General features: G+C 42.1%; 4 protein-coding genes across 4 annotated transcripts; 1 reads left to right on the top strand and 3 right to left on the bottom strand.

Annotated features, from left to right (window-relative positions):
- Positions 1–373: 373 nt before the first annotated feature.
- med28 (mediator complex subunit 28) lies at positions 374–2,090 on the bottom strand. The gene is made up of 4 exons (XM_029155892.2): positions 1,892–2,090; positions 1,118–1,184; positions 913–1,025; positions 374–724 (listed from the first exon to the last, which is right to left on the bottom strand). The coding sequence occupies exons 1-4, from the start codon at positions 2,084–2,086 to the stop codon at positions 521–523; spliced, it is 579 nt and encodes a 192-aa protein (XP_029011725.1). The 5' UTR covers positions 2,087–2,090; the 3' UTR covers positions 374–520.
- A 781-nt stretch (positions 2,091–2,871) lies between these two features.
- Positions 2,872–6,139, bottom strand: lap3 (leucine aminopeptidase 3). The gene is made up of 13 exons (XM_029147746.3): positions 5,929–6,139; positions 5,730–5,845; positions 5,602–5,656; positions 5,424–5,529; positions 5,187–5,346; positions 4,931–5,095; positions 4,467–4,625; positions 4,219–4,343; positions 4,015–4,103; positions 3,823–3,925; positions 3,411–3,490; positions 3,221–3,333; positions 2,872–3,129 (listed from the first exon to the last, which is right to left on the bottom strand). The coding sequence occupies exons 1-13, from the start codon at positions 6,025–6,027 to the stop codon at positions 2,940–2,942; spliced, it is 1,560 nt and encodes a 519-aa protein (XP_029003579.1). The 5' UTR covers positions 6,028–6,139; the 3' UTR covers positions 2,872–2,939.
- Positions 6,140–6,277: 138 nt separating this feature from the next.
- On the bottom strand, positions 6,278–9,292 carry clrn2 (clarin 2). Its single transcript, XM_029147757.3, has 3 exons — positions 8,054–9,292; positions 7,302–7,481; positions 6,278–7,131 (listed from the first exon to the last, which is right to left on the bottom strand). Exons 1-3 carry the CDS (start codon positions 8,304–8,306, stop codon positions 6,863–6,865), a joined length of 702 nt encoding a protein of 233 aa, XP_029003590.1. The 5' UTR covers positions 8,307–9,292; the 3' UTR covers positions 6,278–6,862.
- A 54-nt stretch (positions 9,293–9,346) lies between these two features.
- On the top strand, positions 9,347–15,965 carry tapt1b (transmembrane anterior posterior transformation 1b). The gene is made up of 14 exons (XM_029147730.3): positions 9,347–9,569; positions 10,684–10,814; positions 10,896–11,014; positions 11,355–11,517; positions 11,619–11,754; positions 12,017–12,114; positions 12,219–12,288; positions 12,465–12,545; positions 12,732–12,841; positions 13,014–13,073; positions 13,536–13,604; positions 13,686–13,762; positions 13,853–14,025; positions 14,213–15,965. Exons 1-14 carry the CDS (start codon positions 9,392–9,394, stop codon positions 14,464–14,466), a joined length of 1,719 nt encoding a protein of 572 aa, XP_029003563.1. The 5' UTR covers positions 9,347–9,391; the 3' UTR covers positions 14,467–15,965.
- The last annotated feature ends 354 nt before the right edge of the window (positions 15,966–16,319 follow it).

Raw genomic sequence — 16,319 nt, forward strand, 5'->3', positions numbered from 1 at the left:
GTGAAGATTTGCCTGCCTGTAGACAGGAGATAGCTGTGAAGCTGAGCAGAACAAGTCTGCTAGGGTGTGAACACACTGAATGCATTAGAGGGAACGGCTGTCAGGCTCAGTCATGGCTTCAATCAAGTCATTTTTCTACCATGAAAGCAAGGGAAAATCTGGAGAAAGGTAATATTTGTGACCACCACATGGATTATTAAACTTATACTAATTTACTTAGTTATTGAAAGTTCTGGTGTCATGTTAAATGAATATTCAGCTTGTTTAGTATGGCACCGCCAAAAAGTTGTGAGGTATATTAAACTAAAATAGTCCAAATTAAAGCAGCAACCATCACAGCCAAAATAATTAATAATTTTCTCCTGATTCAAAATAATCACAATGTATTTTATTTTACAGTAAAAAGATTATTAACAAATATTTACAGTACACAGCTCAAAGTGGTGAGATGACAAAACACAGTATCCTGTTGCCCCCAAAAACTCCACTTTCCTCACACGGTGACCGCAGTATGTTCGTGTTAGTTTGGTTTTAAAGGAGCAGGGGGTAAGCTAGCGGAGGCCTGTTCCAGAAAGGCCAGCGGTCCTGGAGGGGGGAACTCGGAGGGTTTCCGATGCTGACTGCTCACATCCTCAAGTACTTGTTGCCAGTGGTGAAGTTTAGACAGGTGTTTCTGGACCAGCATTTCTTTCCTCTGTAGCTCATTTCGTAACTCTGACACATCCTGAAGTGAGAATAAGAGTGTACTTGAGAAAAAAAGCCACATCATATGACACAAACACGACATAAACACAGAATGACATGACAGAGATTCAAGCGTCAGTATTGAAGGTCCATTAACGCTGCTTGTAACACAGGCAGCTGTTCTCCATAAGTAGTTTACACAGTAAAAACTCATGTTCAACAATTTACCTCCTTTACCACCTGCTCTGGTTTCTGCACAGATAACTGGAGCCTTTTCTGCAGAAAGAAGCACTCGGTCTGTCGAGCCACATCCAGGAACTTCTGTATGCACTGGTCAACACCTGCAAAAAAACAACAGATACAAATATTAGAGAGGTGTATGTCACAAACACAACAAACTGTATGTAAACAGAAAGTGGAGCGCTTTAATTACCAGTTCGTATCTCCTCTTGGTCTGTTCCATTTACATAGTCTTGACTTACAAGGGATGAGAAACACGCCTGCAGAATTAACACAGCATGAATGCATCTCACTCTTCTAGCTCGTGTACAGTGGCATTTATTCTCCTAGCTGTTCAGCAGTGACTCTCCATCCTCCAAGTTTCTGGAGAGAGACCAAATGTTGTTTGGCAAGGTTGACAAGTACCTGTTTCCCCACAAACGATGCAGCTTTCTATCAAAGTCAAACACAAAACACACAACTGCCAGTGTTTTGGATTACAACCTGGTGTAAACTGTAACAGTAAACCTAGAAAGCAGTGCTCATTGTTTTTGGAGACGATATCAAGGTACCAGTGCTCATCACACACACTGATGCTTGGACAAAGCCCTGCTACATGTTATTGTATCGATAAATATTGTTTTGTATTAAAAGCGATCACAGGTAAATAAAAATAAAGAATTTATTTCCTATTTATCTAAAAAAATCTAAATATCTGTAGCATTATTAGTTATTATCCGTTTAGCAAAAAATAACGTTTTTATGTTACGTTGCGTTAACGAACCAAAAAGCTTGAAAAACTGTTTGTTATATTGTGGTTATAAACTACGCAAATACATGCTCGTAACTCGCAACTACATATTTTGTTAAACTGGAGGTTTTGTAGAGTGAGGCGCTACAATAATAGGACCAAACAATAGCGCTTATCCTGCTCATCGTTAGCTAACCTGGTTAGCACACTTAGCCAAGCAACAAATTAGCCTTTTACCTCAAAGGAAGCTTCCAGTTCGTCCACCAACGTGTTGTTCCCCTGGGTTCTCGTAGCGGTACCAGGGAAGCCCGGCTGACCCGGACCACCGGGACCACCAACAGGATGAGAAGCGGGCGGCTGTTGACCGGGAAACATGCCACCCATAGACGACGCCATCTTGAACCGAGAGTTTCTACGTGCCTGTCTGCGCATGCGCAAACCTTAACATTTCCTTCCCATATGTATGTGGACTTACGCCACCTCGGCGTCAACAGCCGAGAAGTTTTTTTTTTAAACTGCAGTTAATAATATATAAATCATAATATTCTGCTCTGAAAGATGTAATGACATTATATTCGCATGTACAACAGCAATTATGAGACTACTAGTACAATATACTTATATTGTATTTTTACACACGTTCTAATAATTTCATGACCAGAAGGAAGCTCCCTCTAAGTTTTGCTTAGCTTTTAACTGAACCAATAAAATATAAACAAACAACGATCGTCCTTTTACTCACTTTCAATTACTTATAGTAGAAAAAAAAACATATGAAATGTTAAAAATCTAAAGTTTATTAATAAAATCCCTACAGCAAACAAATTCAGTTTTACTAAAATGTATTATCTGTTTTCATATAAATATTTCTGAAACAATTTCTTTAATAAACTGCATAGATAAAACATGCAGTAACTTTCCAGGTAGTTTCTCTTATACGTCTAATAAATGATTGGAATGATTGATAGAAATGGTAAAAGCTTTAACTGGGGATTTAAACTAAACAATCATTAAAACATGTAACAGCAGATTTTAAAAAGGTATTGTAGCTTTAATTTGAAAAACTAGATCTACAAAAAGGAATTTCCCACCCTGATGTCAGATCCTAATCCTGGACAGTTTCTACCAGTCAGCCTTATTAGGAAGTTCTGGTTCTGAAGTGACAGTTTCAACATTTACTGCATTACATTGTGTAATGATAACAGTCTGATATATACTGTAGTTCAGTTTCTTTATTTGTGGAAAGATAGCTTTTGATTTACAAGGTGCTCAGAGTCTCTCATCTTCATGACTGCTGCTGGGCCAGGCCAGCAGCAAACTCCACCAGCGTACGCGTTGGTCTTCCAGACATGCCTTTCCTCAGGTAGGGGACTTCATCTTTGTTACTCATCACACCAGCGATGTCCAGGTGTGCCCAGTGAGGTGACGTGACAAACTGCCTGAGGAATGCAGCTGCTGTGCACGCACCGCCAGACCTGGAAGCAACAGGTGCAGGTGAATGACCCGTCAACTACACCCCTCTGCTACGCAGAGAGCTGCAGGCTCTCGCTCAGTGGAGATACATACCGGCTGTACTTGCCAATGTTGTTGAGGTCAGCCAGCTGGCTGTCAGTCACCTGTTTGGTGTAGTGCTCGAACAAAGGCATGCGCCACACTCTGTCACCCGTCACAACACTAGCCTACAACACACACGCCATTCGTCAGCACAGGAGCAGAGACACTGTGCATACGTTCGCTGTGCAGAGGTGGGTGGTACCTTGTGTAGCTGCTCCCAGAGCCAGTCAGAGTTTGTGAATACTCCAGTCGCTGCTGAACCAAGGGCAACATCCATCGCACCTTAGAAACAAAAAAAAAAATCACCAGGTTTAGAATTTTTTCTAATTAAAAAAATGTTTTATTTATGCTGCAATAATTTAAGCTTCAAACATTCAGTAATATGAGAGGACAGGTGATTCATGAGTGGACAGCTCTGGGAATAGTCATCGTGTTTCATCACTAATACATGAACATCTAGAAATTAAATTCCACTCAGTGACAGCAATCCATGCTGCACATTCCTGCAAAGTATGTGTTAATTAATCACAAACCGTTCAGCAAATATAACTGATTGTGTGTAACCAGCACAGACGCAAGGGTCACTGTGTATGTAAATGAGTTCTGAAACCTACCCGTTAGCGTAGCCACGTTGACAATAGCTCTGGGATTGAGAGTGTGTCCATAACAGAGTGCGTCGGCGAGAATCAGCCTGCCCTCTGCATCTGTATTATCAACCTGTATGTGGAGAGAGAGCAGTACACTCTGATCATCGGTGCCTGCGAACACACTCTGATCTGTGCATGTTTCATCCCGAGTGCACGCACCTGGATCGTTTTTCCATTCTTTGCCTTTACGACGTCGCCTGGCTTTGTGGCCTTTCCACTTGGCATGTTCTCACACAGCGGAGCCAGACCTGATTCAGACAGATGAGCAGAAACGCACTGGCTGAGACCTTCAGACATGCATTTGTTTCCCCACAGTCTTCAAAATTTAGAGAGAAAAAACACCAATGCGTTACCAAAACCTACCAATAATATTAAGTGGTAGTTTCAAAGCGGCTGCTGTGACAATAGACGCACACACAGTAGCGGCTCCCCCCATGTCTGCCCTCATTGCATCCATAGAGGAGGACGGCTTCAGAGAAATACCACCACTACCAGCAAAGAAAAAAAGACAGGATGAAACAACAGAAACTTTGATATAAAGACCATGTTATGGGACGATGTGCGATAGCTCACAGGGAGGAGTGAGCTGTACATACTGTATGTCTGTTCACCTGTCAAACGTGATGCCCTTCCCCACGAAGAGCAGCGGTGCCTGCGAGCCATCGGGTGAACCCTTGTAATGCAGCTCCAAGAACACAGGAGGCTCCTCTGAACCTTTGGACACACTGAGGAAGGCTCCCATCTGCTGCTCCTCTATCCAGGCCTGGGATCTACACAAGCACATAATTATTACACTAAGGCTGTTTTGTCCACATGCAGTTTAAATGGACATAAATATAGAAACAGGAGGTATTTTAGTGAAAGGATTATCAAAAGGTGCTGATTGACGTGTGTGTGCTGCTTCAGCTCAATCAGTCCCAGTTATAATGTACATACACTGACATTTTCTGAAATGTTCATAAACAATGTTCAATATTTATTATCCTATGATTAAAATGGAACAATCAAAAAACAACCGTGCACTGAGTAACATCTAATGTCACATATGAGTCATAATGATGAATGATGAACAAACCTCTTATTTACTGTGACTTGTTCAGCATGATGTGCCAGTTTCTCCTCAATGGTCTTGGCAAAAGCCGTGGGCGTGACGTGATTGGCTGGAGCCTCCATGAGCAGCCGTGCCAGGTTCTGGCCCTCTGCGTACACCACTCCTTTTTCCCAAGCAACCAAGTCAGCGCTAAGCGAAATAAACGCAGCCACATTTACAGAAAGCACTGCGTCGCTGTGTGGACAGGCCAAAAGTTTCAAGTCAGGGTTGGTCGGTCTACCTGCCGTGAAGCTGGGTGGTTACTTTGGCTTTCTTCTTGGATTTGAGCTGGTCATAATGAAACAACCCCAGAACGGCACCTTCTGCCGCTGACTGAGCATCACCGCAGCCGTCCACCTCCACATGAGTCACCTCCAGGTCCTGGAGGGAGCGGCAGCCAGCTGGATGGAACAATGAGCAGGTGTCAGCAGGCTCCAGCACGTGGACGGGAAGCAGTCACTTCTCCCTCCCCGTGTACCTGACACAGCCTGTCGGATGTTCTCCTTGCTGGTGTCCCAGTTCTCCTCCCTGCACATCCCTGCACTGGCCTTGCCCAGTCCAACAACAGACACACATGGGAAATCCTAGACAGAAAGCACGTTGTTACTCCGATACTTTCAAGTTATCCTCTCTGATCATATCTGACACTTTGTCACCTTGTGGAGTCCATAAAATAATCTGCTCTTGCCTTTCTTCAGTGCAGGTCCAGAGCTGTGGAGGGAACGACAGACGCATTAAACAAAACGATCGACCAGACGGAACAACGACGCAGGTAGAAACTCACATGTGCAGCAGTTCAGAGAGTTTCCCAGACACGCTTTGGTCAAAGCCCGCAGCTGCCTCAGTCAGATGGACCCCACGCTCCTCCGCCTCCTTCTCAAACACCCCCAGCACCAGACCCTGCAGAGACACGGGCGCATAGAGTTGACTCATTGACTCATTATGAGCCTGAGCCTGTACCTGTCATCAACCGGTTTGCTTACCTTTCTGTGGTTCCCGTGGGTCTGGGAGGTGGAAAATGACCTGCAGTGGTTCGTCCTGCTCGCCGTGTGCACAGCTCGCCTCAGAACGAACATTGTCATCTGCTGTAAACGAGTTAACCCGAAAGAAAGCGGTTCTGAAACAGTAAGGTCGCATGTGCAAAGTCAGTCCGTCGTCGCGTTTTTTTACGTCACCAGCATGCGACGAGGTCGGAGCTGTGTCGCCACCTGGCGGCAGCAGCGGGACAGGCAGGAGGAGTTCATGTATTCATGTTCTTATTTGAAATGGGGAAAAAAGTTTCAAATTCTGGTGTAAAAACAATATCAAATACAAAAAAAAACACATTAAGAAGTTTGTTAAAAATTTTAATATTTGTCGCTTCCTCATTTCCATCAAATATAATGAGAAGAATGGGAGACTGCATTCCAATATGACGGTAGTTTAATTGTTAAATAAAACTGAGTATAAAGCAAATTAAAATATTACATCCTATTACATATTCTGTTGACATACTGTAGCTGCATCATTACTTCATTTGCTTATTTTAAAAAACTGACTGTTACACTCTACCCACCATACAGTGCTGAAAAACATGTTACTAATGTGCTACTAATAATACATGATGTATTTACCTAAATCCTAAATCATCCTAAATCTATAAACACAATATATACAACACAAGACTCCAGAGGTCATAGGTCAAGTTCAGTGTGGAGGAATTACCCTCACATAATAAGACTATTGCAAATAATAACAAACAGAGAAAAAGCCTGGAGACTCGTTGCGTGCTTCCCAGGCTGTTCTGTGCGTCTGCTGTGACAGATGTACGAAAGTCAAAGCAGAGTTGTGAAATGGTGGCGAAATTGACACGAGGCAACTCATTTTGGTACCAGGCCAAATGTCACTGGTGCAGATCTGCCAGTCTGTGATTTTACTTCAGTAGAGCAGGTCCAGCGCAGAGACTGTGGGCTCTTCGGGTTTCTTGATCTCAGGTTTGGGCAGTTTAATCCGGCTCATTGCAACCACTCCACAGACGGCGAAGTGAGTCCCAACGCTGCCTACGCCGAGCCAGAAGGACCAATCCAGCCTGTCGTCCAGGACTTGGAGGACAAAGAGGTTCTCCTCATAGTTAGCCATCCGCTCGGTGAGTCTGTGATGCCTCATGGCTGCGAGGAAGCATAAAACTCCCAGGGCACTGAAAAGAGCTGGAGAAGAGGAAATAACCAGTTAGCAAGGCAAAATATTTGGCGAGAACTGAATATACAGACCACCAAATAAATGAATGAAGGCAAACTCAACAGACACTCGTCAAGGGGGAGGAGCAGGTTACAAACAAGATGCAATATTTGAGCATGTCTAAATCTTTCTGTTGTACCTGCGATGGTGTTCCAAAGGTGGATTCCTTTGTGGCCTTTGATGCTCTGGTACGGAACCCTACGAGCGTTGTATATGGAGAAAGACAGGCTGACGAGGTCAAAGCCAATGGCCGCAAACAGGAAGAGAATCACTGTCATGTGAAGGCCACCGTTTATTTTCTGCACGAGCTTTGGGAAAACTGGAAATTGAAACAAAGACAAACACATGGTTTATGTGAATCAAGATGCAGGTGAAGAAAATATTCAGACAGGGTATCATTTTCTGCATGTTACTGCTTTTGAAGAAAGAAAAAGTAGTACGAAGTTCAGTAGTGCCTCAGGTTCAAAACCAGATTCACTGTCTAATGGCTATGGGCAAGATTTTGAGGATATCTTTGTAATCCTCTGTTAATAAAAAAACAAATTATATTTTGTATGAAAATATTTGAAATATAGTAGTTGTTTGATTGTTGTTTTTTGAGATTTTAGTCATAATAATTCAATAATATGACGTCAGAGAAGCTGCATTGTACCTCCAATATAGATTAATGTTGATAACATAACTTAATACCTTAAAGTTTGAAAAATCATCTTATCTCTCATCTCATCTGTCACAGCTATAATATAAGACTCTAAACAAATAATAAAATAATATTATTCCAAAATATATTGATATTATTTGTCCATATATTTCATTTGCATTTATATACTCCATACTTGGAGGTATGTGTGAGGTAACTGTGTTGTTCAGAGGGTGCAGCCTGTTTCTTACTGTATATGTTGGAGCGCCTGATGCCGAGCCCGCAGTTCTTGGTCTTTCCTCCCTGAAACAGACCGTAATAAATGTCCCCCGTGAACTGACCCATCTCCGGGTGTGACGCGTTCACTAAGTCGGCCCCGGTTTTGCAGAAGAGCGTCCCTGTGACCCACCGCTCCGTGGACAGGGCCACCACCATCAGGACCACCGAGCCCACACAGAGCGCCGAGGCGAACGAGAAGGTGACGCGTTTCCACAGAGAAGGCATCTTACGGGCCCATGCTGCCCCGAGGGAGGTAACACGACGCCGGGCAGCGACCGCGGGGCGCGCTCGTCGAGCACCATGAGTTAAATCTCCAGTTGGAAATGGGTGAAATGAACCATAATCCGACACAAAGCGGGTATTTCCCTTTAGGAAGCGATGCGCAAGTACAGTATTAACACGAGTCCCAACGGAGGAGAAACCGAATCTATGAGGGCCATGGAGAGCCGCACCGGGAGAAACTCTATCCCTGCTCCGCGCGCCTGCTCTCTGCTGCCTGCCTCACACACCCGCCCCTCGCTGCAGGGGATCAATTAACCTTTGCAGATACTGCCAACGTATCGTCTAATTGGTGACCTTTACAGCTGTAAAAATGATGCCTTTAACTGTGTCGCCATGACAGATGCTTTCCATTAACCCTAAAGGTCACTATGAGCCATAAACCACAAAAATTAACTGAGATCAGGCTTTAAATTCCTAAATCATTCATCTTTTTCATGCATGCTCCATTTATTCATGTTATCATGCAAAAGAACACAGCTGGTGTATGTGGAGGCTAATGGGCCCATTCGTCATTTTGTCCAATGCAGGGCTTGTATTGATGCATACACAGTTTCATCATCGTCGACAAAAGCAATTTTATTATAATTTGCCCAATATGTTAACTCTTAGCTGTGATCCTGTTGCTGGAAGGAAAAGGTTATGTACCAGAACACAGGACAATACAGAACACTATATCCTTAATGCTTTATAATGCTTTTTTCACATTATTATTTTAATTAATGATAATGTGATTTCTTTAGTGTAGAATAATTCATACTATTGAATATAGTAAATATTATGCAATTCATTATTATTCTTAAAGGTTATTATTATTACGATATATAATGCGTATTTTCATACAAAAAATGGGACTCCAGCGTTAAATAATACTTTAATCATACTTGAAAATAAATTTTGACTGATATAAACAAATTCAGAGCTGAAGTCGACGCCGGCTGGTGATTGGTCGAACCTACCGAGCGTGATGACGTCAAGTTCGTGACGTAGATGTTAGTCTCCCAGGCAGCGGCTGAGACCGTTTGACGAAGATGGCGGACTCGCTGTCGACAGGTCTGGGAGAGGAGAAAGAGAAGGAGAAGGAGGACAGGGAGCGGGACAGGGACGCCGCCAAAAACGAGAGGAACAAGGAGAAGGACGGAGTCACGGAGACGCTGGGGTTCAGCGACCGAACCAGCGGCGGGAGGGACAAGAAGCGCAGCCTGTCAGGTGAGCGCTAGCGTCGTTTCCACAGACGCTCTCAGTTTGACAGCGCTAAGCTAGTTAGCTGCCGAGGGGCGGGTGTTTTCATTCCCGGCTAGCTGGACTCAGGTAATGTCCATCCTACTGTCACCGTACGCTCCTATCGCTGACAGTAACGCTGACCCAGCGTGCAGTGTCTCCGTTTCGACTAAATCCGTGCAGCTTCGGGCGCTGCTTCGACTCTGCACCGGATCGGTATCACCTCAGTTTCTGTGCGCTTTATTGGCTGGCTAGTTCCTATTGAATGCATCTAGATTGGCATGGACTTTGCAAATACCGATTGTCGCCACGGTAGTGCAGCTGCATGTAATAAAATTTAAATAGGCCAGTCTGCCGCTGTCACGTCGTACAGACGGGTTAGTTGCACAGGCGCAATAACAAGTTTTCACAGTTTGGACCAGGGCTGCAGTTAAAAGGTGATGGTGACATCCACGCTTCTAATACTTTGCTTTCCAGTGTTACCTCAATACGACGTTAAAACCAGGCAGACAGACCGGGTTCCACTTCTGGTTGAGTTTGAGTCGCTTTGGTGCGGTCCAGTTCAGACTGCGAAGAGCATATTGCATAAGCGTACTCAAATATTGGTGAAGCATTTGTATTTTGTCAGGGTACAGTAGTAGAATCTGGCTTTGATTCTGATTTATACACATATCACATATTCAGGTAAGCAAAAGGCATGACTTATTAATGATGTAATGATATTTCCTCGTTATATAATTTGTAATGAGTTACATATTACACCACATGTATCAATAAAACATTACAGTTGTAAAATTGTCCTTACTGGGGCATTTTTACTGACAAGAACCATAGTCAGTAGAAGATGCACATTTCACCACCATAAAGTGTTGATTTAACGTATGTTATACGTTAACAGAGCTTTTTGTGTATGTATGTATGTGGAAAACAGAACTCAAGTGTCCTTTTTTTAAATGGCCTGTAGTCCAAACTACGGAAAACACTGTGCAAACAACACATTTTAGTGATAAGCCCCGAGGTGAACAAACTGGTATTGTTTGTAGTCCATTACAAAGAATGATTTATTTTTTGTATTTGTAAAATCTTCATTTCTTTTTTTCAGATCTGTCTCTTATTCGTTTTATAACTACTGAGCTCACTAGAGGCTATTTCTTGGAACACAATGAGGCCAAGTACACAGAACGCAGGGAGAGGGTTTATACCTGCCTCCGAATTCCCAAGGAGTTAGAGAAGGTAACACATAAAACTCTTTAAAATAATAAGAAATGTTTCAGCTACATGTACTAATTGTTTTCTCTCATTCTCTTTGTGCAGTTGATGATATTTGGCTTCTTCCTCTGTCTGGATGCCTTTCTGTACGTGTTCACCCTGTTGCCACTGAGGGTGATTCTGGCCCTGATACGGCTCATTACGTTGCCATGCTGTGGCTTCGGGTAAGTTTCACACACATGCAACTTTTAAGCAGTTTCCTTTAAACATCATCTATTTTGATGACAGCTTATTGGTTGTTGTTTATCAAACACAAAAGTAATGTTGTAACATTACAATGACTGTTTTTCATTCTTTTTAATTGTATGCTGATATATGATATTATATGTAACAGCTTCTCTTGAATATATACAGTCCAACGTGAACAGGCTGCAATTCTGCAACTGACCCTTAGGTGACAGTAGAGCTCCTCTGACGGTTCAGATAAATCTACAGTGTGTTCCCCTATTCTGAAATATTTTTTGTCATTTACATGAATTCGTGTGTGTGTGTTTGTGGTTTTAGTGGCTCCCGCTTGCTCCAGCCAGCCCAGGTATGCGACGTGCTCAAAGGCTTCATTATGGTGATCTGTTACTCAATGATGAGCTATGTGGATTACGCCATGATGTACCACCTCATCAGGGGACAGTCTGTCATCAAACTCTACATCATCTACAACATGTTAGAGGTACAGCCACATCATTCATTGTTTATACCCCGATTCCGCTCCACAGTCAGCCACCTACTTAGTCAGTGCCTTGCCCTATGTCATTCTTGCTGTGTTTGCAGGTGGCGGACCGACTGTTCTCTTCATTTGGCCAGGATATTTTGGACGCTCTGTACTGGACAGCCACTGAACCCAAAGAGAAGAAGAGGGCGCACATAGGAGTGATTCCTCATTTTTTCATGGCTGTGCTCTATGTGTGTATCCTTATTGACATAATCATAAGCTGAACATGAAAATTGTTAATCATTTTGTAAACTGACACCAGTCAATTTAATAAGATTTTATGCCTTTGTTTTAGCATTAGAATTGTCATGTCAAACTTTAGTTCTAATCTGTAAGTGTATCTAAAAAGAAAGAAGCTTACTCTCCATATAGATGATCCAAGTATACAATGCAGAATATCACCATTCTAGAACATTTCTTGTCAATGTATTTTGCTCCTTAACCTCTATGTATTCAGTTCTTCATGCCATCCTCATCATGGTTCAAGCCACAACTCTCAATGTGGCTTTCAACTCTCACAACAAATCCCTGCTTACTATCATGATGTCAAACAATGTGAGTGGAGTTCACTAGAGACAGTTTAATTACAGTAACTCAGCTACATGTAAATGCACCTGCACAATTCTAACCATGATATTTTGGTTGCTTATTGGTTGCAGTTTGTGGAGATCAAAGGAAGCGTGTTCAAGAAGTTTGAAAAGAACAACCTTTTTCAGATGTCAAACAGTGGTGAGCTGTGAATGATACTCTGTCAAAATAAAACTGAAATCACTGTTTTTTTGAACAGGTTATTACGTAGCTTTTAAACGTGATGTTTTTAGTTCAAGGTAAATTTATGGACTCAAGCTCAGCTGCAGTGAGTACAAAGTAGGTTAATCCAGGATTGATTTGTTTGTTGCCCACAGACATAAAGGAGAGGTTCACAAACTACATTCTTCTGCTCATCGTCTGTTTGAGAAACATGGAGCAATTTTCCTGGAACCCCGGTAACTCACACAGAGCCATGCACAATTTATAACAGTACTGAAATCTGTGCAGTGCTTTTATGTCTATGACAAAACAATCTCGGGTCCTTCCCCTTGGGTTCACTCAAATGTCACACACTTGCTAATTTCTTTCAAAGCTAGTATGACACTAATTACTGACACTCCTCAGTTTCTGTTCATTTTCAGATCACTTCTGGGTGCTGTGCCCTGACGTGTTTATGGTCATCGCCTCAGAGGTTGCAGTGGACATCGTCAAACATGCATTTATCACCAAATTCAATGACATCAGCGCTGACGTAAGACTTTATTCACACAATACTTTAACAGTTCATCCATCAGCTTGTGGTTTAGTTAGTTATGATGGCTGACTGGCACAGATTTAGTAGATTTGATGATGTCAGTCAGAAGATGCACAAATTCACACACAAATCTCCATGCAGGCTAAATTGCACGTGTGTCGTTTCACAGGTTTATGGAGAATACAGAGCCAGCCTTGCCTTTGATCTTGTCAGCAGCCGACAGAAAAATGTGAGTAAAACACACTTGCACACTTCAAGTGTTGTCTTGGCACACACTATTTTCATGAGTTGGGCTAAAAATAAATAATCCCACTGAAATTATAAAATCTGTTTTGAAATAAACAAGAATGAAACAATATCACAGTTTCATTTATAATGTGTCTTGAAATTGTAAAAATCTATAATAATATAAACTTTCTAAAATTATAACTACTGTGTAAAACTGGGCAAATACACATCAGATATACAGTAGAGCTCTACACCTCTCATCCATGCATTTTAGGTATGGATCTAGTCTGTCTTTTTCCTGTTTTCACCCTACCTGCTCACCAGCCAACGTGTTGCATCTAGTTTGTTTATATTATATAGAAATACAAGTGTTAAAACTAGTTGAAATTTGACTATGATAGAACTTCTTCTTCTTTTGTTTTCTTGTTTTTCTTTTTAAATAATGTGTTAAATGTGTCCCCAGGCCTACACAGACTACAGTGACTCTGTGTCTAGGAGAATGGGCTTCATCCCTCTTCCTTTAGCTCTGCTGGTTAGTCACTCTTTATTTATTTCTAGGCTATTAATATAAAGTTGTAGAAAGTAATCTTTTAATGTTCTCCTCTGTTTGCAGCTGATCAGAGTAGTGACCAGCTCAGTGAAAATCCAGGGTTCACTCTCTCTCATATGCGTGTTGCTGTTTTACCTGGGGTAAAGGTCCATTTGTATTTTCCAGGTTTTGATGCACATGTTTGAGTTCAGCATTTTGTAGCGTTTAACTGTTGATTTGATTGTAAACAGGATGATCACTTTAAAGGTGCTCAACAGTATCGTTCTGTTGGGGACGTCCTGTGTATTTGTGAAAGAGGCCAACATGGAGGAAAAGCTTTTTGACCCTCCACCCTCTGCTGTCTCGAGCCGCGCAAATTCCAGAGCTCACCGGAACAAACACGTCCACATATCACCACAGCAAGGTACAGCACACCTCATCTCTTTGTGTCTTTAAAATGTACATTAGAAATGAATACCCCACAATGTGTTCTTTAGAATTGGGATGTGTGTTTATGTGTACTCCTCCACAACCTATAGTTACCTATAACATCCACCTCTGCATATAACCAGTTATGAAGCATAAATCTGTGTCTTTTTTTTTCACAACAGAAGCCACATCAGAAATAGGAGGAATATCAGTGGCATCAGACAATTCTCAAACGACCAACATGGCAGAAAGCGCTGCCCCCACACTTCCCAAGAGCGACTCTGACACATTCCTAACAACGCCTGACGAAGAAGACGATGACAAAATCATTAACACTGACACTGGACTGGAAGGCGATGGACTCAAACTCAGAGCGCCCAAAAAAGACTTGCTGGAAATAGACCGCTTCACCATCTGCGGCAACAGAATAGACTGAATGCTGCAGCATCAACTAGTCAGTGAAGTTTCCTGGCTACGCATTAAGGTTCAGGGATCAGACCTGGGTCATGGATGATGCTCAGACTGGACTTGGTCTTGTGCTCCCGACCCCTGGAGTATTTATTTATTTATTTCCGATAAAACCAGCCAAGGCATAAAGCTGTTACTGCAAGCATTAGATGCTGCTTCTGGTGTTTCCAGCTGATCCAGTCCTTTTCCTGTTAAACTAGTAGCCTGGGACTGGGTGAAAACTGGAACGCTCAGATGAAGCAGACCACGAGGAGATCAACAAGACCACATATGTGACATAGTGTGTGGTCGTAGGAACATTACAGCTGGACTGCAGGTGTGTCTTCAAAAGCACAATCAAATGTACAGTGAGAATTTGTTTTTAAAATGAACAAAAACCGATTTTTTTATTTGTTTGATTTCTAAAGCATACTTATATTTAAAAGTGAAGTTTTTAGCATAAAAATCTTTTTTTTTAATCAACTGTGTTTATCGGCATTAAGACTCAGATCCAATCTGACAAACACACTAACACACATTCACAGAGATAGTGTTTGAATGAAGTTAATGTGAGCTAAAGGTCCAGCATGTTAAACATGGCAGTCGTAACGCTAAGAACATTTCTGCATGGAATCCAAGGGTTATGTTTGACCCCAGAGGTGACTTTACTGTTTGGACACAGATATATTTGAAGGTTTTTGTGTCCTACCACTGAAGCTCTATAATAAGTGAAGGTCATATGGTATTGAAGAAACCATCACGCTAAACTGATTTGTTTTTAATAATTCCAACCTCTGATAAAGAGGTGTACAGCTGACCTAGAGCTGGTTATTTCTTGGAGTAAAATTAAAAACAATGCCAATGGTTATGCAGGTAAACAGGTCATATCATTTAGAAAAGAGGAGGTTTTATGTTTAAACGTTGGCTTGTGTTTGGCTTCAGCATGTCATACAACTACGTTATTTGAGTTTCCATGTGGTGCATTTGGGTCCACCGTTTTTATAATGTATTATAATTATATGCAACCCACAGTGATAAAAAGGCAGTTTTTCAAAAAATACTTTATCATCATCATTTAATCAAGCAGCAGGTTTGACTGTTTGTTCGTTCATGTTAGTGGTTGCGATATATATTGAGGATCAAGGAAACACATGCTGAACAATAGTAAATGTTATGAAACCTTGGAAAGAATCAGCCAGGATTTATTTTCACAGATCTATGTGGCGTTTTGTGATGCGAGGTGTAAAAGTTGTACATGAGGGGCACAAAATCCATTATGGAATGGCAGGAAGTGCATAGAGTCAGATCGTGCGCGTGTGTGCACGTGTGTGTGAGCGTGAGATCATTTGCAGTGCATGGATGGATCTTGAACGCTATACATATGAATCAGATATTTCATGGTTTTTATTTTTCATGTACAGCTCATCTGTGTAATGCGTCTCCTTCCATGGTCTAAGGAGAATAAAAATATTTTGTTTTGTAACCCTTTCAGAGAGAGAGAGTGCGTGCGTGCGTGTGCGCGCGCGCATGCGCGTGTGTGTGTGTGCTCGTGCATACATATATACACACATTTAAAAGCACAGTAGCACAGGAACAATGGTGAGTATTCCAGTGAAAGAAGTCATTGCAGGCTCTGTTCACAGGGCAAACACTGCCGTCCACTGTTCTCCCTGAATGGGCTTTTGGAGAGGGTGTCTGTCATCACACCCATTCAGACACAGGTTTTTCTTCTCATCCAGCTCTGACTGGCCTCCGGTTACACGACTTGACTTTTCCTAATGTCCTGATCCCATATTTCACATTTCCATTTACCCAGAGTTCTGTAAAATTGCTGACACTGAC

This window comes from Betta splendens, chromosome 1 (assembly GCF_900634795.4).
Source record: "Betta splendens chromosome 1, fBetSpl5.4, whole genome shotgun sequence".
NCBI classification, from domain to species: Eukaryota; Metazoa; Chordata; class Actinopteri; order Anabantiformes; family Osphronemidae; genus Betta; species Betta splendens.